The 24628-nt window shown below is 39.7% G+C and overlaps 1 protein-coding gene across 4 annotated transcripts in view; it reads right to left on the reverse strand.

The window, feature by feature from the left end:
• Positions 1 to 24628, reverse strand: part of GOSR1 (golgi SNAP receptor complex member 1) — an 81933-nt gene that overhangs the window by 36490 nt on the left and 20815 nt on the right. For all 4 annotated transcript variants that reach the window (XM_036766979.1, XM_036766980.1, XM_036766981.1 and 1 more), the window contains exons 5-6: positions 20985 to 21076; positions 12329 to 12403 (exon numbers count right to left, since the gene is read on the reverse strand). In XM_036766979.1, the coding sequence (XP_036622874.1) occupies positions 12329 to 12403; positions 20985 to 21076 (167 nt within the window). The remainder of the gene's footprint in view (positions 1 to 12328; positions 12404 to 20984; positions 21077 to 24628) is intronic.

The raw sequence follows: 24628 nt of genomic DNA on the forward strand, positions 1-24628 counted from the left end.
ACCCCAGCTTTAGCAAAATATAAGTCAGGTGACTGACTGGAACTACTTCCAATCAGATCTCTGATCTAGCAGAAACCAGGCCTCAGGTCGGTCGGGTGAAAGGTCAGAAGTTTGTATGCATGATTAAAGGAGCCATCTGAGGACCGCATGATGTAGGCAGTCAGGGGGTTGTATTTGGCCAATGAAGAGCTTGGCAGGAGATTTGAAGGGAAAGTCAATATAAGGACTGGTGTCCATCTAAGTCCTTTGTACTCTCTTGTACTCTGTTCAGGGTATGCGCCCATTTATTTAGACTGAATAAATGCAAAACATAATTAAAATGCCCCCGCTTGGGTGGCGTCCTTTCTCATGAGAAAGCAATAAAATTCCTTTCTACCTTCTACCTTGAGAAGCCTCTGAATTTAATTTGGGGAAGGGTTGCTGTCCCACACGCTACCTTGCTGGTGACAAGCTTCGCCTCTCCTTCAAAATTAATTTCCTCTGAACTAATTCTTCTCTTGACTCTAACCACTCACATTCAATCCAACAACCTCATAATATGCTTGAATACAGCTATAATTTGCAGGGATTATTCCACAAATCACAGAATTTTACTGGAACGAAATTTAGAGCTCTTGTCAAACTAGAATTCAACGAACTGCATATAAGTCACTGCCATATGCAACTGTAATTCTCTATGCCTATATCTATTCTGTCTCTCCTTTAAATATTAAGCTCATAAAAGGCTATTTTAAATATAACTCCAGCGCAGTGCTCTGTACCACGGGTTCTTAATAAACATTACCTGACCCCATTACTTCCATCACTACACTGACCACTAAAATTCACTCTTGCTCCCTATGCCCACACTACTAATGCCCACAGATGATAAGGAAACCAGAAGGAATGAAGAAGAGAATGGGGTAAATATAGCAAAGAAAGAACAAAGGCCATAAGTGAAAGGAATAGTTAGCCTACTGGTCTTTTCTATGTGCCAAGAGAATATGATAGCTTGCTCAGATTAGTTGGCTAGATAGATTAAGGCAACCTGACGTGTTTCCCCTGAAGCAGAGAATTCATTCAATGATTTGAATATTTATTAAGTACCTGCTATGTGCAATACAATTACTCATGAAGCAATTCTGAAAGAATCTTCAACATGACACTGTTTTTTTTTAAATTTTTTGACATTCACTTTTATAAGATTTTGAGTTCCCGATTCTTCCTCTCCCTCTCCTCCCTAAGATGGCATGCAATCTGATACAGGCTATGCACATGCAATCATATTAAACATATTTCCACATTAGTCATGTTTAACATGACTCTGAACCTCAACTTTCAGGGGAAACACTTTCATAAAACGTGGATGACCACAGAAGTACACTTAAAAAAAAAAAAAGTCAAGGGTGGCATTAGTTCAAGGTGCTCAATTCCAGGTGCTCAATTCCAAAGGTGTTTTCGATCATTTTGACAAGTTTTCTTTAGCTAAAGTCTTGCAAACTGAGTCAGTATTTCTTATCATTCTAATTTCATTAGAGATATGGGAAGAGGTTTTCTTGGTTCATAATCATAATTTAAGAAAAGCCAGGTGAACATTTAGTATGAATCATTCAGCTGCTTAAGTACCATGTGTTAAAATGGATACACTGTCCACAAAAATACACTTTTTAGTTTTCAACAGTGTTGCTTCATAATTAATTTTGCAATTAATTTTGCAATATCAACATATGTCTCCAGATCACAGAATGATCAGGCAGTATAACTCAACTGTTTGCCCAAGGAAGGGCAGCACAGACTTAAGGTAAGTGGCAAAGTGAGAAAATGCAGGTGTTTTGTTTATCTTTTGAAAAATCAGGTACAGTTTTTCAATAATTAAGCTTTTATTATTTCTCTTTCCCATCTCCCACCATTACTGAGAAAAAGACCCAACTAAACCCCTTGTTACAAAAATGCACAGGCAAGCCAAAATTCCTAGAGGCCTATCCTCCTTCTGAGCCCACTGCCCCACTGTGGGTAGGCGTGGGCAGGTTCTTCACAACTAGTGCTCTGGAACCATGTCTGGTCCTCATGTTGATCCCAGAAGTTCAGTCTTTCAAAGTTGTTCCTTTAAAAATGTTGGGATGGTGTAGATTGCAGTGTTCTTCCCACTGTGCCATAAATAAATGTAAGGGCTTTCTCAGCTACAACAGAACTGTGTCCTAACCCTTATTTACTATGAGAGCTTCTTTGATCATTTCTTCAGAAAGCATCAACACATGGCTGCTCCTACCTGCACAAGGCCTACATGGTCAGAAGAAGTTGAACCCACCTGACGCCCTGTTCAACTTGAACAGTGGAAAATCAAGCAGACAGGCTGGCTCAGGGCCATGTGGCATTCTGCTGTGAAAACCCTCAACTCTCTGTGGCTCCATGTAATGGCACTTCTCCTGTCCCATGGAATTGTGACACAGAGTACTTTTCAGTTTTTAACTGGAACTTGTTTAGAATACAGATTCTGTTCTATGTTTTCCAAAAGTAAATGCTGAGTTGACACAACTTTTCCTCTTAGAGCAGCAATTTTCATAACATTCAATATTACAAAGCACTCTCATCTTCACTGATCAGCCTGCTTTTTTTTGGATAGAAAGAATTAAAATAAATGAAGGATATATTCTTTATTAAGAGAACCAACGAGCTAATACAAACACCGGAACAAAAGCTGCTTCAAGCTGTAAAAAAAGCTTGCCTCTAAAACCTAGGAAATTCTCTTTCACTTAATTGATGCTCTGTGGCAAGACGCAAATAAAAAAATATCCTGGTAAAGTTCCCCAAACCAATACCTGTCACGACATAAAAACCACAACTAATTCACTCACTTTTTAATTGTCCTTTTGTGTTCTTCCTTGGTCAGACCATGCATGTTCATTGTGTTCACCATAACACCTTAAATTTACTAGATTTTTCAAATCCTAGTCAAAAATCACTAAATAAAAATGAACAAAAGCCACTACCCACAAAACTCTCCATTTCAACCGCAGCTAAAGCAATTCCCAAATAAAGGAAGTGGGCAGTGCTCAAGGCATCATTTGCTATACTTTCAGGAAGGGTCAATATAAACATTATTTCGTATTTTAAGTTTTGCAGATGATACAGTGCCTAACCAGACTTCCAAAAAGGCAGTTAGGTGGAGCAAAGGGCCTGGAGTCAGGAAGACCTGAATTAAAATCTGCCTCAAATACTTCCTTGCTGTGTAGCCTTGGGCAAGTCACTTGGGTAGTTTGCCTCAGTTTCTTCAACTATAAAACAAAGAACACAATAGCTCTTATATCCCAGGGTTTCTGTGAGGATCAAGTGAAATACTTTCTGCAAAGCACTTTAGCACACAGCAGGCGCTTACTAATGCTTACTGTCTTCAGCCTTTGTCCAAAGGAAAACTGCCTTAGCCTTAGCAGACACAAGGCAAATCCAATGTTTCTGTATCAACAAAGTTTCTGTATCAACAAACCTTTGTCCAAACTGCCCTAAAAGACAAGTAAGATGTTAAGGCTCAGACCTCTAAAATCAAGAATGAGTCGTATTTACATCAAGGTGAGTGCGATAGTGAAGCCCTCTCGTGGAATCTGCATCTCGGCCTTTCTGTGAGTTAAGTGGAATGAATGGGGGTGGGGACCTCTCGGCATGGCTCAGGGCTTCTGACTGACAGCTAGGCCTAAGTTTCGAGTTACTAAAAATCACCGGAACTGTGTCCTCGCCAAATATGGGAAAAAGTGTCTTTAAGAGTTTGGCATTGGCTAAATTGTACCTGGGGTAGTAATTTCTGCGAAATTGTGAGCCTGGACTCCACCAATGAGAGTAAAAGACCAGTGGTGGAGTTTATGTCGGAGTATAAGGCTGGGTTTTGCCCTCTGGGCCCCGCCTCTCCCTACTGATTGTCTATCAGTTCGGAGACCTTTCCCAGAGGGATCGTAATAAAGAAGTTTTTCTGTTCCTAAATTTGAGAGATCTCTGATTTTTTTAATTAATTGCTGGTAGGTGGTCTCACCCCACACAATGGAAAGCTATGCAAATGTGAAGAGAAATAAAAAAGAAGAGTTGGGAGTAGGTCTGTGATGGGGAAACATGTCTGAACTTTCTTATTTCTAATTTATTTCCATGCACTAAGCAAAATAAGTCAATACTGATTTCAATTTACCATAATCCCAGAGTAGTGTCTAGGCCAAAAATGTCTTATTCAAATGCTTAATATAGCAAGCTAGAGTTAATATGCACAAATATTGAGTAAAAGGTTCAGCTTCTAAAACAAATTCTAATAAAGAACAAGAGACGTTTCCAGAATAAATACTAATACTTCAAACCCTAAAAAGAAAGTGTCATATTTCCATATTTATGTGATCCGAATTAAACTAAATCACTGTAGTGAATTCCATTCTCAGCGTTGCTTCATTCCCTGTGATCACTTTGCTCCAGGACTTATGCCTGAGTCTCTAGTTCCCTGGAGAGTCAGAGGAAAGTGATGCTAGAAGGCTGTATCACAGGATCACAGACAGCCTCAGAGCAGGAATCACCCGATCCAACCTCTTGGCGCTGGGAGGCGTTCAAGTGACCTGAATGGACAGAGGGACTCATGGAGGAGCAGGAACCTATTTAGCTCAGCAGAGAAGACTGTAGATACAGAAGACAATTCAAGTAAAAACAATGAGCTGGGAATGAATAAGGCTCATTGGAAGAAGACAGTTTGGGGCCATGGGGAGAGAAGAGGATGGTGCAGCAACTAAGTATATTAAAGGATTGATGAGAATCCACTCCTGGCCAACTAGTGGCAGGTAACCAGGAGAAAAAAGGCAGGAAAGGCCCACTAGTTTTACAGGGTTTCACTTGGAGGCAGCATTCATGTAGTACTATGTTTGTGTTTCTTGCAGCGTTGACACCCTATTATGATACCCCCTAAATATGCACCCTATTCAAGCTGACATCATGAGTCCTGTAACGGATGCCCTATTCATCTCTGTGTCTTGGAATCTATCTTCTTTTAAGTTCAGCTTAGGTATCATCTTTGCTGTTAAGTCTTCCCTCATCCTCCAAGACTGCTGGTGTTTTCTTCCTCCTCAAATGACCCTGAAGATCCTATTTCTTGGATAGACTACTCTTATAGGTGCCTAACACATGCTTATACGAAGAATATAAGATCCCTCAGGGCAGGGACAACTCCATTTTTGCCTTGTATCTCTAGCACCCAACCCAGGCACAACACTTTGCACATTATGCCCATAAGTGTTTGTTGCTGATCCACCACATACCGGGTACACTCTAGTAGGTGGGGATCTCAGGTATGAATGTCTGTGAGAAATCTTCAAAGCTGCAAAATAAGAGTCACACAGCCTTTCCTGACCATCTAAGCTGTAAGTCAAGTAGACTTGCAGTTATCCTATGGTTCCACCAGTCCTAGGATTAACATTAACTTCCCTCATGTTTCCTAGATCCCAGCTCAGTTCTTCTGGCAAACAATTTGGTCAAATCCCTCTCACTCCTTGAGCAGTACAACTTCCAACATATTCTCCCTCTACTCTGGACTAACTTTTCCTTAGACAGGCCGTTATTTATAATCTAAACACACCTTTATGCCTGCCTGTCCACTTCTGCAGTAAAGATGAGAAGTGCAGGCCTAAGATTTTTATTTGATTTTTGGTAGCATAGGGCTGAAAGAATGCAAATGGATGAGCTCTCTATGGCAGTAAAAGCAATGAGAAAATAAAAGGTTGAGGAGCAGTCTTTTAGGGGTGGGAGGGGGCCAAGATAGGACAATATCTTGAGTGACAAAGGAAAAACAAGAAAAGCCACCAGCTTATGAAAGCCAAATGAGAAGAGAATGTTCAGGAGAGTGATAAGGTTTTTATTAAAGAAGGCCTTTGGGAAGTTAGATCATCTTAGGATTGTCAGTTCATTGAATAAAAAACATTCACATCTTGGGCGGACTGCTCAAGCGTGCTGATACTCAGAAAGATGAAAATGACTTTTGAAAAATGACAAATTACCATAATATTCCCTTTTTTAGACTACTACCTAAAGTTTAACATTTAACATGTCATAGCAATCCTGACATGCTTGTCCCCAGCTGGCTTTCTAAAGCAGCTGCATTCCCGCTGGTCAGTCCCATTAGGAGAGCATTCCAGAGTGGAGCTGGGGGACCCTGACAAACAAGCACTGGGCTCATGGTGACTTGGCAAGAGAATCAGCTCTCAGCCAATGCCAAATGGGGCTTTCTCTGCCCCTCACAGTTTCCCTCTACCTTAGCAATACAATCTCACTACCTGCTTTGTCTAAGACAAACATGTTGAGACCCTTCACTTTTTTCTTCAGTAGGATCCATCCTGTGATGGCATGTCAGTTTTTCTTTAGCTTCTCTTAATGCTTTCTTCTATTAATTTTCCACTAATATTCTTCCCTTCGCACAGCTGTTTCCCAATCCAAGTTTTTCCTATTTTTGAGACTTTGAAAAATTAGAAAGTTAATGACATTCTGACAAAATGTGAGATACTTTTATACAAAAATGATACATTCAAAATAAGGAGTAAGAGTGCTTTGATAAAAAAATACAAGGCAAGGAACCTAATACCAAGCCCACCACTAACTGCATTATCTTGTTAAGTATAAATCTCTCTCTCTTTTAAATTTTTGACATTTTTATTTAAAGTTTTGAGTTCCAAATTCTATCGCTCCTTTCTTCCCTCCCTTCTCCCCTCCATGAGATGGTAAGCAATCAGATATAGGTTATACATGTGCAATTATGTAAAACATTTCCAATGTTAGTCATTTTGGTCAAGAAGACTGAAAAAAAGAAAGAAAGTGAAAAATAGCAAGCTGCAGTCTGTATTCAATATCAGTTCTTTCTCTGGAAGTGGATAATATGCTTCATCATTAGTCCTTTGGGATCATCCTGGATCACTGTATTCCTGAGAATGGCTAAGTCATTAACAATTCTTCACTGAACAGTATTGCTGTTACTGTGTACAACATTCTTCTGGTTATGTTCACTTCACCATGTGTTAGTTTATGTAAGTCTTTTCAGTAAACCTCTTTTTTTTTCCCCAATTTGCCCATCTATAAAATGGCAACATATACCCTCACCTGCCTTCCCAGGTCACAGAGCAGAAGTCAAAATGAGAGTGTACAAAGGCAAGCTTTTCATAAAAGGCCATAATAATGTGAAAATATTACTAAACTCTCTAGCCACTTCCTCCAAAATGTGTATTAGGATTTTTGGTAAAAGACTTTAATTGGAAAGGAAGAAAATTAACATTTTAACTTTCCAAAACAAATAAAGAACTCCAAGAATGTGTAGCTCCTGTCCATGGGAAAATCACCACCAACCATCTGATGTTCATTCATGTCACCAACCTCCTTTGACTAACGGATTATGGTATCAAGTCAAGCAAGCAAGTAACCTAGATTTCATCACCAGTCAAACTGGGAAAAATAATTATATCCATAAGAATAGTTACAAGATCATAAAAATAACAAGAAGTTATTAAGGACATAGGCTAAATGACCACTAAAAGTTAGGGTTTAGTTTTTTTGAAATCAGCATCAGTTAGTAAAAACACACCACTGCTGTTTTTCAGTGCAAAAATATGGCTTTAAAATATCTTTGGAAATTGTCTCCACATAACAACAAAATCTTAAGAAAAAAATGAAACTAAGAAACTAAAAAATCCCTCTCTGAATGAAAACTTGTCATAGTAAAGCCTTTCCTCATGAAAGATGAAAGTAACAAGTACCTTGGCAGGAAATTTATCCAATTAATTACAAATGGTCTTGCTGAAATATCCACATTCTGGCTGCTGCCCTCGCTTTTCGATTTTATACTAATCTAAAAATCTAGTGCCAAGCACTTAGCATTTTACAGGAAATACAAAGGCAACACATTTAAAGAACAAGGAAAAAATGTTTCCACTATTTGATATTACTATTATTTAATATATTTTTGTCATTAGCAAACAAATTTCCCCATTAATTATACCCCAAATCAATCTGATATTCTGAGGAGCTAAGTTCCAACACTGAGAAGTAACTAAGCCCTTGGCTTCTATTGGTTCCCCAGAAATTCTTCTGCCTTAGATGACTCCATTTTCTCTCATTTTCTCACTGGGCCATTGTGAGCCAAGTACCAAAGACATGTTGGGGGTTATTTCTGAGGCGGTGTAATTCAATAAACCACACGGGACACTAAAACTTGAGCTCAGAAGTCCTCATCCTCATCCTGTCACTATTTTTCTGTAAGATACTGAGCAAATGATTTAAACCTTATGGATGAACAGTATTAAGCAACTTTAAGATTTTGTTTTTAGGAGCAACAGAAATGATTGCAAAGCAGTTTTTTTAAATGCACGTTTGTTAATAAATAATGTGTCCTGAAGTCATCAAATGAAAGCTATTAAGTATACAGTCTCTCAAAGAAGGAATTCTTTCACCCACACACTATGTCCACCATCAGATGTTCTATTTTTCCTTGAGTGTTTTTAAATCACTGCATTTCTTCTTTAACAGTTTAATTACTACTGGCAATAACAGCAGCATAGTCTCTGGTACATGTATAGCATACTACATACATTATCTCATTTGATCTTCATAGGCAATGGAAAAAGCTATCTGCACCCTAAGCCCAGCTCAGCTACTCATTCACTAACCAGTCTTGAACAAAACAGAGCTCCCAGGGAAGAATTTCCTTTTCCCAATGTAGACGGCCAACTTAAAGAGCAAACCAAGCCCCTGAGAAGTTCCAAGACTCACCCACCATCAAAGAGCCAGGAGTGTCAGAGGTGGGGTCTTGTACCACGCTGTTTTCGCTCAGTGGCCAGTGCTCACAGGACATGTAGAGCATTTTAAGGTTTTAGTAGCATATGCAATTTAACTAGAGCTCAATGATTTGATCTGGGAAATACTAACGTAAAGTAGAATCTCTGTCATCTTTTGTTCATTCAACAAATACTTATTGATTGCTGCTATATGCGAGGAACTGTGGGCTAATACTACCTCCCTTAAATCACTATTTCATTTCCTGTAAACACTGGATTGTGAAGCCCTGGTCACAACACAAAATGCTCTTTAGTGTGGAATATCACCAAAATTAGAACCACATCTGGAGACTGCACATACTCTGGGAAACACTGCCCCCTTGTGTCAATAAATAAAAATCAACATCTCAATGAGGAAGCCCTTGATGAAAGTGCCAGGAAATGTGTTCCCAAAGAGCAAACTATGGCAAACCTCATTAAGTTGGGAAGGTTTCAAGAATGGTAGTAGAGTGTGTGTGTTCTGTCTAAGAATCAGCCTATCTGAATTCGGAAAGGCTTATCACAGGCCTGGCCACAACAACTTGTGAAACCTCCTACTGTGGTAGAGGGGGTTGTGTTCACACTGATGAAATCAAGGCTCCTTTAGAACTGTGAAGTGGGAAAGAAAGCTGGGAACTCTCTCCCTACACCCAAAACACTCAAATCTCTCAAAAGTATTGTTTCTGTTCTGATTTTTGACAGCTCTTAAAAATAATAAAGTGGCCACACTACACTCACAAAGACACACAGATACGACAATAAGACAAAGACAGATATCAGCACAGTTTTAAGATTGACTATTACTCATACTATATCATAAGGTGTCCAGACACTAAGTTCATACAGAGACATAAAAAATTCTATTAAGCCCCAATCTTTTCCACAAAGTACATATATTATGACAGCATTTTACAGGCTCACGGTCACAGTTACCGCTTGAGGCACTATTCAAAATCAAGTCTCTTGATTTCAAGTGCAGACCTGCTTTGCAAAAAACACTCACAGAGATCAATAAAAGAAGAGAGACAAGTTAACTTGTTGAGAACTCCTTCCTCAGTATTTCATTTTTATGGGTTTAAGAAAACAAATTTCACTGGTTTCAGCATATTCTAGAAAAGGAGACTTCTAAACAGCACAACAAAGCAGAAACTGGATTTTGCTATTTGTAGCAAAGATGGAGAAAACACATGAACGAATGAACGAACACACACACACACACACACACACACACACACACACGTATAAAAGTTGCCTTGTTATGTACTTTGAAGCAATATACTAAAAATTCAGACACTACTATTTTTAATTCAGGCACTACCAATAAAAACCTTTTTTTAGCACTTGGACACTGCCTATGATTTTAAGATCTGGTGCAGGAATACTTAAATGTGGATTTCTAGCTGCAGTGGCTTCCTGGGGGAACTTTAACCTCAAATAAAGTAACTACTATCATTCTCCAACATGATCCAACTCTAAGATTCAAATACAAGGCAAGGGGAAATAATTTATTAAAACAAAACTGCCATTGGCTTCAAAGCCTTCTATTTTAATTTCTTCATCCAATGCTCATTACGGGACTTGTTTTAAGGATTATATTTAGGTACGACAGGTTGGTTTAAGCATAAGGCTGGATAAAGATATCATTAGCATAGTCTGAAGTTATTTCCAAAGGGATGAAGATTGAGAATTTACCTCCAACTCTGCCAAAAGATTTTCACTGTACACACACAATTCTTCTGGTTCTCTTTTCTACAAAATGAAACCCTTCAATAATAAAAATCTCATTACTGAAAAGGAATCATTATCAACTTCTGTGATGAAAAGTCACTGATAAGGGACTATCCACCCTCAGAAACTGTGTCAAAATTTGCATCACTGCTTAACACTTTCACTTTCCAGAATGGTTTCCTAGAATGGCAAGAAAGATTCTCTTTTCTTCCCCCAAGTTCAAGATACTTCATGGAAAGCAAAAAGCCTCTCTTTATCTGGAGTCAGAGTATCAGTTCCAAACCCAGTTCAGCTGCCATCATTTAATACCTGTGTGGCCTCCAGCCAAGACCCTTAAATTTCTCTGGAGCTCAGTTTCCTCACCTTAAAAATAAGGAGGGTGGACCAGATGACCTACAAGGTCCGTTCCTGATTTAAACTTACGATTCTAAGAACCCACCTGTCTAATGTCCCCAGAGGAGAGAAACCCAGGGATCAGATCAGGAGAGTCACTTTATACTATTTTCTTCTTCCTGGAAGAAGACACTCTAAGGGAGTCTCTCTTGAGAGTCTGGCCCACAGTCCTATATGAGAGGCAAATTTTAAATGATATTTTCATCTTCCTCTAGAGAAATTTAAGATGCGTATATGTGTACATGTGAGTATGTTTATGAGAATGACTCATCTACACTACATAATAAAATTCAAATTTTGAGGTGGAAGCCAACCTCCTTCTTCCTTTTTCCTTCCCACAATTATTCCCATTTTAGTAATTACTATTTGAATCATTATTTTAGTAACATTATCAATTTAGTAAATTTAGTATTTCTTTTTACAAATATTTTCAGTAACAATATCCAAAATTCAACAACTCCCTGGGACTAATGGACAGATTTCTGAATTGTACATATTCGCCATAAGTTTTCTTTTGAACATTCTATATAACCTTAACAGTGAGTTTTCAAATTCAACTACTTTTAAACATCTAGTACGTGCAAGGTTCCTTATATCTAATGCACATATGATGCTAACCTTTAGTTTAGGATTTTTAGAAACACAGTAAAATTTCACTTTAAGGATTTACAATACAACTAGATCCATATTTGCCTGCGATAGTTTCAATTCAGTAAACAAAGAATGAATAACTTCTATGTACCTTGTGGGGATCAAATCTTGGGACTCTAACTCCTACCTGAGGGAAAGATCCCCTGGACAGCACCCCAGGCAAAGGAGCTGTTTATACACCTCCAGTTACAGGAGGCTCACAATCTAACATAAGATAATTCATCCCATTTTGCTAAAGCTAATGGTTAGGAAAATGATGGTATAATTAAAAAAAACCAACCCTTTTTTCCTACATGTGAAACTCAGTATCCACTCCTTACAAATAAGGTACTGGTGACTTAGATCACCAAGGAACCTACATTAACACCACTTCCTCCTCTCCTTCCATATAAAGAAAAGTTCCATATAAAGAAAAAGTTCTAAAACAGTAAAAGAAACAGGTGGGGTAAGTGAAGATTTTAGATACTCTACTATACAGCATCTTTTTTCTCAAGTTCTGAACAAGTAGGATTTTTATAAATTCAAAGAAAACTATGTAGAATGTCCACCTACAGTTATAGGAACCTTGATCTAGAGTTAGTGGAACTTTATAGGCCATCTAGCCCAAATCTGCCATTTTATGGAGGAGGCAACTGAAACCAGAGAGGCTAAGTGATTGGTCCAGGGTCATACTGGCAATTGGTGACAGAGGCAGGATTTGAACTTGGGTCTTCTCAAGTTCAGCACTCTAAGAACTACACTATGTTGGCTCATTTAGTAACACTTACTTTCGTAGGTGGTCATGTTCTTTCAGAAATAATTCAGTTCTTCTATTGTTCACTCCAGAACCACTTTTATATGACCTGGGAGAGAAAGAAAAAAATATGTAAACACATTTTGGCAGGCATACTGAAAAGCTATCGAGTGTTATTACTGGTCAGAATGTAGACTATTTTTTCCCCTAAATACAACTTGCATGAAATCTGAGTGAAGCCTATAAATCAAGAGCTATGAAAGCCTTAACATGCAGTAAAGACACTTTGGGACACTTGGAACACTTTGTTTTTGTGAATGAAGGAAGGGGTGTGTGGGTGTGTGTGTGTGTGTGTGTGTGTGTGTGTGTGTGTGTGTGTGTGTGTGTGTGTGTGTGTGATAATTTCTGTGGCATGGCCTACACTTCGGAGCGGCCTATCACATCATTATGGTAATTCACACTGGTGTTCTCTAGTCAGGTAAATGAACATATAGTTAAACCAACAATTAGTATTTTAAAATTTATAAATCCTTCTTCAAAATAGCACTGAATTTTTACATATATATGAATTTTTGCCTCTAACACTTTGAGGGTAGTGAAAAATCTCTTCCTATGCTTTGTTTTCCTGTCCCCAAAACATGAATTTTTGCTTCTTGCTACTAGCCAACCTCCTTGAAAAAGCTGCCTACACCCAATCCCTTTCTATGCTTTGTTTTCCTGTCCCCAAAACATGAATTTTTGCTTCTTGCTACTAGCCAAACTCCTTGAAAAAGCTGCCTACACCCAATCCCTTTCTATTGTATCTACCCAGTTCCTTGCAATCTGACTTCTGATCCCATCATTCTACCAAAACTGCTCTCAAAAATATTCAATAACCTCCAAGTCATCCAAACCAATCACTTCTTTTCATTACTTCACTTTCCTGGCTTCTTGGCAGTGTGCCACACTGCTGACCACCTCCTTCTCCTGGAAACTCTCGTCCTGCTCAGCTTCTAGGTTACCACTCTCCTCCGTCTCCTACTTCTCTCTTCACTTCTCCTCCTGATCCTTGATGGTCTGCCCCTTAAGGTGCGGTCTGTCTTCAATGCTCTCCTTTCCTTCTTCACACGCTCTCCCTTATTCATTCCCACAGCTCCCCACTGCTACACCCTTGTCTCCAGTGCCAGTCCCATATGCCCCACAGCACTCCACTCAGACTGTAAATGTCCAGAATCTAGGCTATGTCCCCCCAATCTGTTCCTCTCTGATTTCATTATGCCTGTCAACAGAACCATCATTTGCCCAAATCCCACATTAAAACCTGTCATCTGCACTTTTCTCCCTCTCTTACTGTGCATATCCAATTAGTGTCTAACTTGAGGCGCTCTACCTCGGCCACATTCCTTACTTTTGTTCCCTCTTCTCTCTCCTCACTGTCACTAGTACTACCACAAGTCTAAATTAGCACCTACCTGGACTACTGTGAAAGCTGTCTAATAAGACCACCTCTTCCAGCTCCTGTCTCTCCTAGCTCTGCAGTCCACCTACATGCACAGTGGCCAAGTTCTTCTTTCTTACAGATCTACTCAAAAAGCCCTCTTCTCTGCTCAAAAGCCCTCCATGGCTCAGTGTGGACTACTAAGTAAAATCCAAATGCCTCTGTCTGGCATTCAAAAACCTTCTAAGTTAACCTCACCCAACTTTTCCAGGTTGGTTTTATGTTACTTCGTAGCATATACTCGAAGCTGCAGCCCAAAAGGACTATTTGCCACTCTTTACCTGCACATGCGCCACAACTGACCACCTCCCTGCCTTTTCCTGTGGTGTTCTCTATGCCATATCCCTATTTAATTTCTGCCCATACTCTAAAGCTCAACTGAAAAACCACTTCCTCCAGGAAGCTTTCCTTAACCCTGACTCCCAGGCCTTGGCTTGCACCACTCATTCATCTGTCCTGCTGTCCTTCACGTTCTGGTTATGTCATATTCCACTCCTAGACTGCAAGTTCTTGGAGGGCAAGGCCTAGGCCCTCTTTAACCTGTTTGTAAATGTTGTTAATAGGCTCTGTACCTTTATCTCCCCTAAATGGAGGTAATAATTTATATTAAGCATACAGCAGAGAAAGGAGAGAAAGAAAAACAGTCAAAGTTAGTGGCAAAAAAATTGTACTAAGTCTCTCTGAAATTTAGTCAGCAGAATATAATAATGAAAGTACTATGCTATATCTAGCTATAGGACTTCTGGCAATGACAGCCAAGCTATCAGGAAAAGAGCCACAAATCTAGGGTGGGGAGAAGGGCCTCTAAACGTAAGGAATTTAACTAGGAATAGTACTATCCTCAGGCCCTCAGGGCTCAGCTTAACAATTTATTAATGTAGTCAGTTTGTTGTGTTGTTTTGTTTTGTTTAATTTTGCAATCTTGGTTGGCAAGCTCTCTCTCACCACTCACTCGATGGGAGCAAAAACTGACAGGGGACGTGGCGGGAGACCAACTAGTAAAGCACATGGGATCATCGAGCAGCCTGACTTCAGAAGCCCCTATGGGCATCAATTTATCTCAGAACCAAACTTCCTAACAACCTTGCCTCACCAAATAAAGGTAAATCATATTTAATTGTTGTACTAGCTAGGCTGTGCCCTAGATGATGGAAGAGAGGAACGGGAGAGGCAATCACTGGACCATGGCCAGTGCCATGCTGGAACACCCTCTGGTTTCTCTCTCTCTATCCTCAAAGCATTTATTAAGCACTTACTATGTGTAATGCTTGAAAGGTAGGATGGCCTCTGCTCTCTGGAAGCTCACGTTCTAAAGGGGCCTCTTTTACAATGTCATTTCCACTGATTGAAGGCCTATCAGTTTCTGATGTTGAGCTAAACGACAGGGCCTGTGGTAACCAGCACTTTCTCTTCTAGGTTTTCTGCAGCTGTGGCTGCAGCATCTGCTGAGGCAGGTGTCAGACTACATGACCACAGGGGTTGGTTCCCAGGAGGAAGCCTGAGAACACTGGCTGGAAGCATGGCTATTCTTTATCTTTTTTTTTTTTAGAGGGGGAAGGCAGGGCAATTGGGGTTAAGTGACTTGCCCAAGGTCACACAGCTAGTGTGTCAAGTGTCTGAGGTCACATTTGAACTCAGGTCCTCCTGACTCCAGGGCCAGTGCTCTACTCGTTGCACCACCTAGCTGCCCCAAGCATGGCTATTCTTAAGGCTCTTGGGTTTAGGGTCCTGGGCTGTCTCTATCAGGATTGGGGGAAATGGTGTCCACTGTGGTAGTGGTAGTGGTCTGACCTGCCTGGCCCACACTCCTGCCTCTCCCCTGGTGCCCTGGCTGCTTCAACTAAGCTGGCAAGCCCACCCTGGAAGTGACCCTGGTTGGGAGGGCAGGCTCTTCTAGACAGCAGCTGCTTCCCTGGGTGTCTTCCTCCCTGGTGGCTCCTTCCTTGAACAACTTTTGCTTACCCCAAATATGTGACCTTCTCTTCTAGACTATAAACTTCCAGTTTCCCAGATGGTTGGTGTCTCTCTGCTTGTGACCTCATGGGTGGGAAACCAATCAGTCCTGAATAAAAAGACCAACCTTCCTTATAAAAAACCTGAGCTGTTCCAATAGGAGATCTGTAATAACCCCTACACTGAGGGGGCTACCCTGAAACCCAGACCCAGGGCCACCAGGACCTGAAGACCAAAATGCCCAAGGTGCACAAGCACCACCCTTGGTTGTACTCCCTCCTTGCCCCTTGCCAGTCTTGCTCTGGGTTCATGTAGTCCTGGCCTCAGTGTGAGGGGGCTACCCTTGTTAGAGGTATCAGCCCAGTGTAAGAAGGAAGGGTGGGGAGCATCAATACGTTGCCCAACTATCCCTGCCCCGCTCCCTTAAGGAGTCGAATGTCAAGTCGCATGGCCTTTAAGGCACAAAAAAGGGGCTGACTGCCTTTAGCACTGACTGGCCCATCTAATCCTGAGAAGCTCCTCAGTCCCCAGCAACAGGCCTGTCAGGCACCGTGAGAAGGTGCTGGATACAAAGATGAGGATGAAAGCAGCCCTTGACCTCTGGCTTCCCTTCTCTTGGGGGGGAAGCACTGCATGTGCATGAGTCAATACAATTTCAGACAGGGGTGGGGAGAAGCACCAACAATTGGAAGAGGAAAAGCCTCAAGTGGCATTGGAGCTAAGCCTTGGAAGAAGCCAGAGATTTCCAAAGATGGAGATGAGAAAGGGGAAGAACATCCAAGCGTGGGCACAGAGGGAACAACGTCCCGTATATAGAACAGTAAGCAGGCCAGTGTGGCTAAACACAGACTAGATGAAGGGTGGGCTGGGAAAGCAGGCTGGAGAGATGAGTGTGAGCCATAGTGGGAAGGCCTTTACAGGCCAAACAGGGACAACAACTGCAACGGGAATTCAAAGAAGGAAGAAATCAGCAGAGGAAAAAACCACAGGAAAGTCCTTCAAAACTCTGTGAAAGAGCCGGGGTTGTATTCAGCTCTGGGCACTGCATTTCAGAGACATAAGATGGACCTTTTTCTTTCTTTATCAGACCTGTGATTTAAACAGCATAGGGAGCGCTCAGTAAGAAATGTTCTCTATCAATGTAGATCATCATGTGCTAAAAAAACTCTAGTCCAGAAAAGCAGGAGCAGGCTGATGGACACCCCAATTCAGAGCCTCTTTTAGAGATGAGTCTGGCCATACACGGGGAAAGTTATAGTGAAAAAGAATGACACCCTTTGACCCAATAATTCCATTGTTGAGAAAATATTCTAAAAGTTACAGCAAAAACAATCCCCTTCCACCAACACTACCACCACTACCCACTAACCTCCCCCAAAACCCTGTATGTTCTTATCTTAATGCACATAAAGTGGTCAAATAAGGAAAAAAGATTTGTACTGAATCTCTCTGATAAGGGTTTTTAGTATCCAAGTTATATAACCAATGAAGAAAAATGTGTATTTGTTAAACCAAAGGCCATCCTTTAAGAGACAAGTGGTCAAAGGATAAGGACAAACAACTCCTAAAGAACTGCAAACTACCATCCGATGATCAACTGTGAATGCCTTAGCTTTTCTCAGCAATACAATGATCCAAGACAATTCCAGAGGACTTGTGATGAAAAATGCTATCTGCCTCCAGAGAAAGAACTGATGGACTCTGAATGTAGACCCAAGTTACTACTTTTAACTTTCTTTATGTTTTTTGTGGGTTGGCTTTTTGGATTTTTGAATCTGTTTCATTTTTCAACATGACTAATACAGAAATATGTTTTGCATGATTGCACTGTAAAATCTATATCTAATTGCTTCCCATCTCAGGGAGGGGAAAGAGAAAGGAGAGAAGGAAAAATGAATGTTAACAATTATATTTAGGTGTAATTGGGGGAAACTATACTATTACAAAACCTGCAAACTATTAATGACTATGTGAAAAAATTCTCCACATTATTAACAACCGGTTTCATCTCACACCTTGCAAATCAGCAAAAACAACAAAAGACCAGAATAGTTCAGGTTGGAGGAGTTTTAGGAAGACAAGCATACTAATGTCTCTAAGGCTGTGAATGAGTATATTTATTATGGGAAGCAATTTGGAATGATGCTAATAAAGAGGCTGACATGTACATACATTTTGACTGAGACCCTACTGTGAGGCATAATAAACTTTGAAGAGGTCATTAATAAAAAGAAAGTCCCCACATATGCCAAAATATGGATAGTAGCACTTTCTGTGGTAACAAAGAACTGGAAACAAAACTGATGCCCATCACCAAGGGAATGGCTAAACAAACTGCATGTAATGGAATGACTGTGACATAAGAAACAAGGCACGTGATGAATCCAAAGGAGCACAGTCCACATGAACTGATGCAGGGTGAAGTAATTAGAACTAAGAAAACAGGTGTAATGACTAGAACAGAATCCACAAAATCATCAAAAGTGAATGATGAGAAATTATAATGTTGACCTTAAAGAAAAAATAAGAGGAGATCTTCCTCTATTCCTATGGGAAGGGCATCTCTCACAGATGTGTAACAGTGCATATAAAATCAGATTTAAAAAAAATATATAGAACAGTTTTTCATAATTTTTTTATTCCTCTTTTTCTTCAAAAAATTCTTTGTTAGAAGGGACAGCTCTTTGGGAGAGGAGAGGGGGAATACAGGAAAATCTAGATGACATAAAACAAAAGATATCAATAAAAATCTTTTTAAAAAAAGTTATCTATTCAAAGATTTTCAGGGCAGCATTATATGAAATTGAAAAAAAAATTCCTATAAACAACCTAAATCTTCCTTCCCTGTTGACTTGTTGGTTATTTCCACCCTTTAATACTGCACCCTAAGGTTACACCCTCTCTCTTTTCATTTTATACTCTCCACTTCAGTGATCTAATTCCAACCCACAAAAGCAACCACCATTACGATACAGACAGCTCCCAAAGCTGTATCTCTTGCCCTGACCTTTCTCTTGCACTCCATATTCACATATCCTCTACCTAGATGCCCCATTGGCACCTCATATGTATCAACATACTCCCAACTGAGTTCTCCACCGGCATCCTCTCAAGGTCATAAAGGCAGCTCCTCAGCACACTGGGTGACCAACTTATGGGTGGATACGAACAAGAGTTGCACAGAACAAGCAAGTATAAGTGAGCAGGGATCATCATCAGAAGGGGAGCCACTCATATCAATGACATCACAGATGCACTGGGGTACTATTTCCTCCAGGGCTCAGCCCATTTCTCTGTACCCCGAGCATTCTTAATAAGCATTTGTTGAAACTGAAACTTTTATTACAGGATAGTTTAAAGAGAGAAATGACTAAAAGGGAGGCCAGTGGAAGAGCAAAAGGAACAAAGGCCTCACCTGAACTAGGAGGGGGCAGGGGCTGGGAGTGGTAGTGAGAATGAAAGGAGACGTGCAAGAAAGATTTTAGAGAGGCAATCAATTAGATTTCACAAGTCAATGAACTTAGGGGGTAAGGAAGCAGAGTAAGTCAAGGGCAACAATCAGACTGAGCTAGGATGAGTAGGAAACCAATGGTGGTATTATAACAGAAATTGGGATGTTGGAGGAGAAACAAGTACCATGGCAAAGCTTGGCTTCAATCTATTGCATCTGATGGGCTAGTAGGTCATCCAAGTGGGAAGAGCCCATTACAAAGAGGGGAAAGCTACTTCAGAAACTGGAAATAAGATGTGGAAATAACCTAAATACAGAAAAAACAATTATAAAAGTACTATTTTTACAAAGATGCTCACCTAAATCTTTGATTTAAAAAAAAAAAACTTTAGTTACCTGGGAAATTCACTCAGTGAAAACAAATTATTCTTAGCATTATCCCCATCCAGCTCTCATGCTGTTATTCATACTGTTCCCTTAGGTAAGCTCTCTATTTTAGCCTAAGTGGTCTATTCTACATTCCCCAGATTCCTAAATTCCTCCAGCTGCCTCACATCTACAACTCCTTCTTTCGTCTAAAGCCTTGGCCACTCCTTGGTGACAAAACAGGTTCCTTCCTCTGAACACCTCTGCTACTTACTGTTTCAAACGCTTACACCTATTTATACACTTATTTATGTATACCTATATATAAGTACACACACACACACACACACACACACCCCTTCCTTCTACAGTGGCTTTCCAAATTAGACTTTAAGCCCCTAAAGGGTCAGCAACTAGTACAATAGAAGCATTTAAATATTTGTAGCTAATAATAATAATTGGGCCTGATTATAATATACTATAATAGCCTGAAAGCTGCTGAATTAGAGCAACTCCTAGAAATACCGGAGAGAGGGCAGAGGAAATGGCTTTCCAGGGTAATAATATGCACCAATAATTAGCCTTTCTTTCATTCTGCATTTCCTTTCTTTAGACAGCCCCATGAAAAATACTAAATAAACATTCTACTTGGGTGTAATTTTGCCCATAAGTCATTTCTCATGTGTCTGTTTTTCCTAGTTTTGGTCCATTATTAGAAAAGAACAGAAGAAAAACACCACTCTTTGGGACTGAGCTGGTATTCTGGCTAATTAACTGCTATCAAATGAATAAGTCACAAGCCGAGGATAGGACTTTGGGCATGGGTTATGCAGAAGCAGATCCTAATCTATGGAACAATATGGCGATGCCTTCCCCAAAAGATCCTATTCTATTCTACCATATACCTACAACACATAGATCATATGAGAATTTCCTGAGACACTGTTTTAACTAAAGTGATCTGATGCGCAACTTCTGCGAAATGATTAGCACGCAGCTATCAATGCTAGTTAGAGAAAAGATTATCCGAGGTCTTCTCTGTTCTCAATAAGGACAGCTGCTGAGAACAGCTATGCTGACTAATACTAAGAATGGACAAGATAAAAACAGGTAACAATTTCTCTTAAAAGATCTACTGTTTGAAGTTGCGTGACAAAAGAATAAGGCTAACAAAGGTTCCAGTCTCCTATCTGGCCCTCTACCTATATTCCCTTAAGCTCCTTGCCAAAAAGTATGGCCACTAATGGAATTAAGTCTTCCCAATTTACATGCCTATAGACATACTGCTATATTACCATAAGGTTACTTTACTAACATGTCCAATATAAAATTCACCTGAAGGTTCTCTTTTAATTTCTAAATATGATTAAAGGTTGCTTGAGTTTTCATTATATAACTTGATAAACTTGACAAATATCCATATAAATATGCATAATGACTTACTCAATATCCTTTCGTACTGATCCCATGAGGTTCTCTCTTTCCCGTATTGCCAAAAAATTTGCTTTGGTTTTATGAAATTCATGTGTGTAATCCTGTAATAGAGCAACATAATATTCCCACATAAAACAGTTTCTGTGCCTCAATCGAACTGAGTTTCTGTCAAAGAAACTATTTAAATAACAAGATCACAAAATATGCCTAAGAGCAAGAATCATCCAGTTAAGTAACACTTGCAAAATGATTTCACTGAATGTAAAAGGTACTTTCAGAGCTCTACAAACCAGAGGATTGCACTGCTATGGCAGCCCCCAAAAGAAGGCACAGATATGGAAGAGCTGCGTCCTATAAAAAATGTTTGTAATCATCATCAAATTTCAAGAATCACAGAACTGCACAATTGCAGAGCTGGACAGGACCTCTGTAGCCATCCAGCCCAGTTACATGGAAAGGAGTGCTCTTTCCAACACACTCAACAAGCAGTCACCCAGCTTCTGCCTAAAGAAATGCAAAGCGGGTGGGGGTGGCGGGGGGGTGGGGGTGGGGGTTAGAATCACTAACTGCCAAAGCAACCCATTCCACTGTGGGGAAGCTCTGTTAGGAGCTATTGGTATTATGATTTTTAAGATATTAGTTATTTTGAGAGAACACAACTGACACCCTTAAGCAACAGGTGATCAGAAGAAAAACCCTAAAAATGCATATTTGCTTACATTAATAATAAAAACAAGATTTGAAAAAAATAAATTACATAGGTGAAGTGATATTAATTTTAAGCAAGCATAATTTTAGAAAATAAGATTCTAGGGGCAAGAAAGGAGCAAGGGACAGGTATTACTAGACTTGCTAGTCCTTTGTCACCCACATTATGCATTAAGTTTTCACTTTCGCAGTTATGAAGGAAAACAACAGGAAACAATTATCACTGGTTAAAGTGCTGAATAACAAGCAATAAAGTTGGAAGGGAGAGGTTATGCAAAGGCGACTAAAACTGCTAATTTTATGTGATGGTAAAGACAAAAGTCATTTGGGGGAGAATTAACTGACATATATGGAATTATCCAAACAATTTTTTCCCAAGATAAAAGAACTTTTTTTTTATAAGTTCTAGAACAACTCTTGGGGATTGTACCACATTCACCTATGTGCTCATTAGTTTAGCTGATGGGGTTACTTTCAAATTCAGTACCTTCATGAATGAATTTCATTTCATAAGGGAAACCACCCACAGAAATTTAGTTCACATGAAATGCTTATGCAATCCAGGAGAATACAACATACCACAAAACTTTAAGGAACAAAGTCATCTACCCCAAAGAATTAAAATTCTTGGATATCCTAACGGAAAAAATGTGATTTTTTTTGTACTTTTGATGAATCTTTAGTAATTTTCCCAAAAAATCTGACAACAACAAATAAATCACTTTCCCGTATTGTTCTCATCATCTTTTAAAAGAAGGGACAGGGATGGTGGTCCTTTGGTGCCTGGCACTATACAAAGAAAACTATCTCAATCTCTATTCATACAAAGTTTACAATGGGTTAAATCAGGGCTGTCCAACCTCAGGTTTTTATTGAAACTATAGACAATATATTTTGATTTGCCATTTTATTTTTTTTAAATGATTACTTATTTAATATTTTTCGTTTTCAGCATTAACTTTCACAAGATTTCAAATTACAAATTTTCTCCCCCTTTCTACCCTCCCCCCCACTCCAAGATGGCATATATTCTGGTTACCCTGTTCCCCAGTCAGCCCTCCCTTCTGTCACCCCACTCCCCCCATCCCCTTTTCCCTTACTTTCCTGTAGGGCAAGATAGATTTCTATGCCCCATTGCCTGATTTTATTCCCTAGTTGCATGCAAAAACTTTTTTTTTTTTTGAACATCTGCTTTTAAAACTTTGAGTTCCAAATTTTCTCCCCTCTTCCCTCCCCACCCACCTTCCCTAAGAAGGCAAGCATTCAACATAGGCCACATATGTATCACTATGCAAAACCCTTCCACAATACTTATGTTGTGAAAGACTAACTATATTTTGCTCCCTCCTATCCTGTCCCCCTTTATTCAATTTTCTCCCTTGACCCTGTCCTTTTTCGAAAGCATTTGCTTTTGATTACCTCCTCCCCCATCTGCCCTCTCTTCTATTTCCCCCCCTTTTTTATCTCCTTCCTCCCTCTTTCCTGTGGGGTAAGATACCCAATGGAGCATGTATATTATTCCCTCCTCAGGTTAATTCCAATGAGAGCAAGATTCACTCATTCCCCCTTACCTGCCCCCTCTTCCCTTCCAACAGAGTTGCTTTTTCTTGCTACTTTTATGCAAGATAATTTACCCCATTCTATCTCTCCCTTTCTCCCTCTCTCAATATATTCCTCTCTCATCCCTTAATTTGATTTTTTTTTTTAGATATCATCCCTTCGTATTCAACTCACCCTGTGTCCTCTGTCTCTGTCTCTCTCTGTATATTCCCTTCAGCTACCCTAATACTGAGGTCTCATGAATCATACACATCATCTTTCCATGTAGGAATGTAAACAAAACAGTTCAACTTTAGTAGGTCCCTTATGAGTTCTCTTTCTTGTTTACCTTTTCATGCTTCTCTTGATTCTTGTATTTGAAAGTCAGATTTTCTATTCAGCTCTGGTCTTTTCACTGAGAAAGCTTGAAAGTTCTCTATTTTATTGAAAATCCACATTTTGCCTTGGAGCATGATACTCGCTTTTGCTGGGTAGGTGATTCTTGGTTTTAGTCCTAGCTCCACTGACCTCTGGAATATCATATTCCAAGCCCTTCAATCCCTTAATGTAAAAGCTGCTATATCTTGTGTTATCCGGATTGTGTTTCCACAATACTCAAATTGTTTCTTTCTGGCTGCTTGTAGTATTTTCTTCTTGATCTGGGAGCTCTGGAATTTGGCGACAATATTCCTAGGAGTTTTCTTTTTGGGATCTTTTACAAGAGGCGATCGGTGGATTCTTTCAATTTCTATTTTACCCTCTGGTTCTAGAATATCAGGGCAGTTCTCCTTTACAATTTCTTGAAAGATGATTATCTAGGCTCTTTTTTTGATCATGGCTTTCAAGTAGTCCAATAATTTTTAAATTACCTCCCCTAGATCTATTTTCCAGGTCAGTGGTTTTTCCAACGAGATATTTTACATTGGTCTTCCACTTTTTCATTCCTTTAGTTCTGTTTTATAATATCTTGGTTTCTCATAAAGTCACTAACTTCCACTTGCTCCAATCTAATTTTTAAGGTGGTATTTTCTTCAGTGGACTTTTGGACTTCCTTTTCCATTTGGGTAATTCTGCCTCTCAAGGCATTCTTCTCCTCATTGGCTTTTTGGAGCTCTTTTGCCATTTGATTTAGTCTATTTTTTAAGGTGTTATTTTCTTCAGTATTTTTTTGGATCTCCTTTAGCAAGTCATTGACTTGTTTTTCATGGTTTTCTCCTATCACTCTCATTTCTCATCCCTATTTTTCATCTACTTCTCTAACTTGCTTTTCCAAATCCTTTTTGAGCTCGTCCATGGCTTGAGACCAGTTCATGTTTTTCTTGGAGGTTTTTGATGTAGGCTCTTTGACTTTGTTGACTTCTTCTGGCTGTATGTTTTGGTCTTCTTTGTCACCAAAGAAAGATTCC

The sequence above is a fragment of the Trichosurus vulpecula genome, chromosome 7 (genome assembly GCF_011100635.1).
Source record: "Trichosurus vulpecula isolate mTriVul1 chromosome 7, mTriVul1.pri, whole genome shotgun sequence".
In the NCBI taxonomy this organism is placed as follows: Eukaryota; Metazoa; Chordata; class Mammalia; order Diprotodontia; family Phalangeridae; genus Trichosurus; species Trichosurus vulpecula.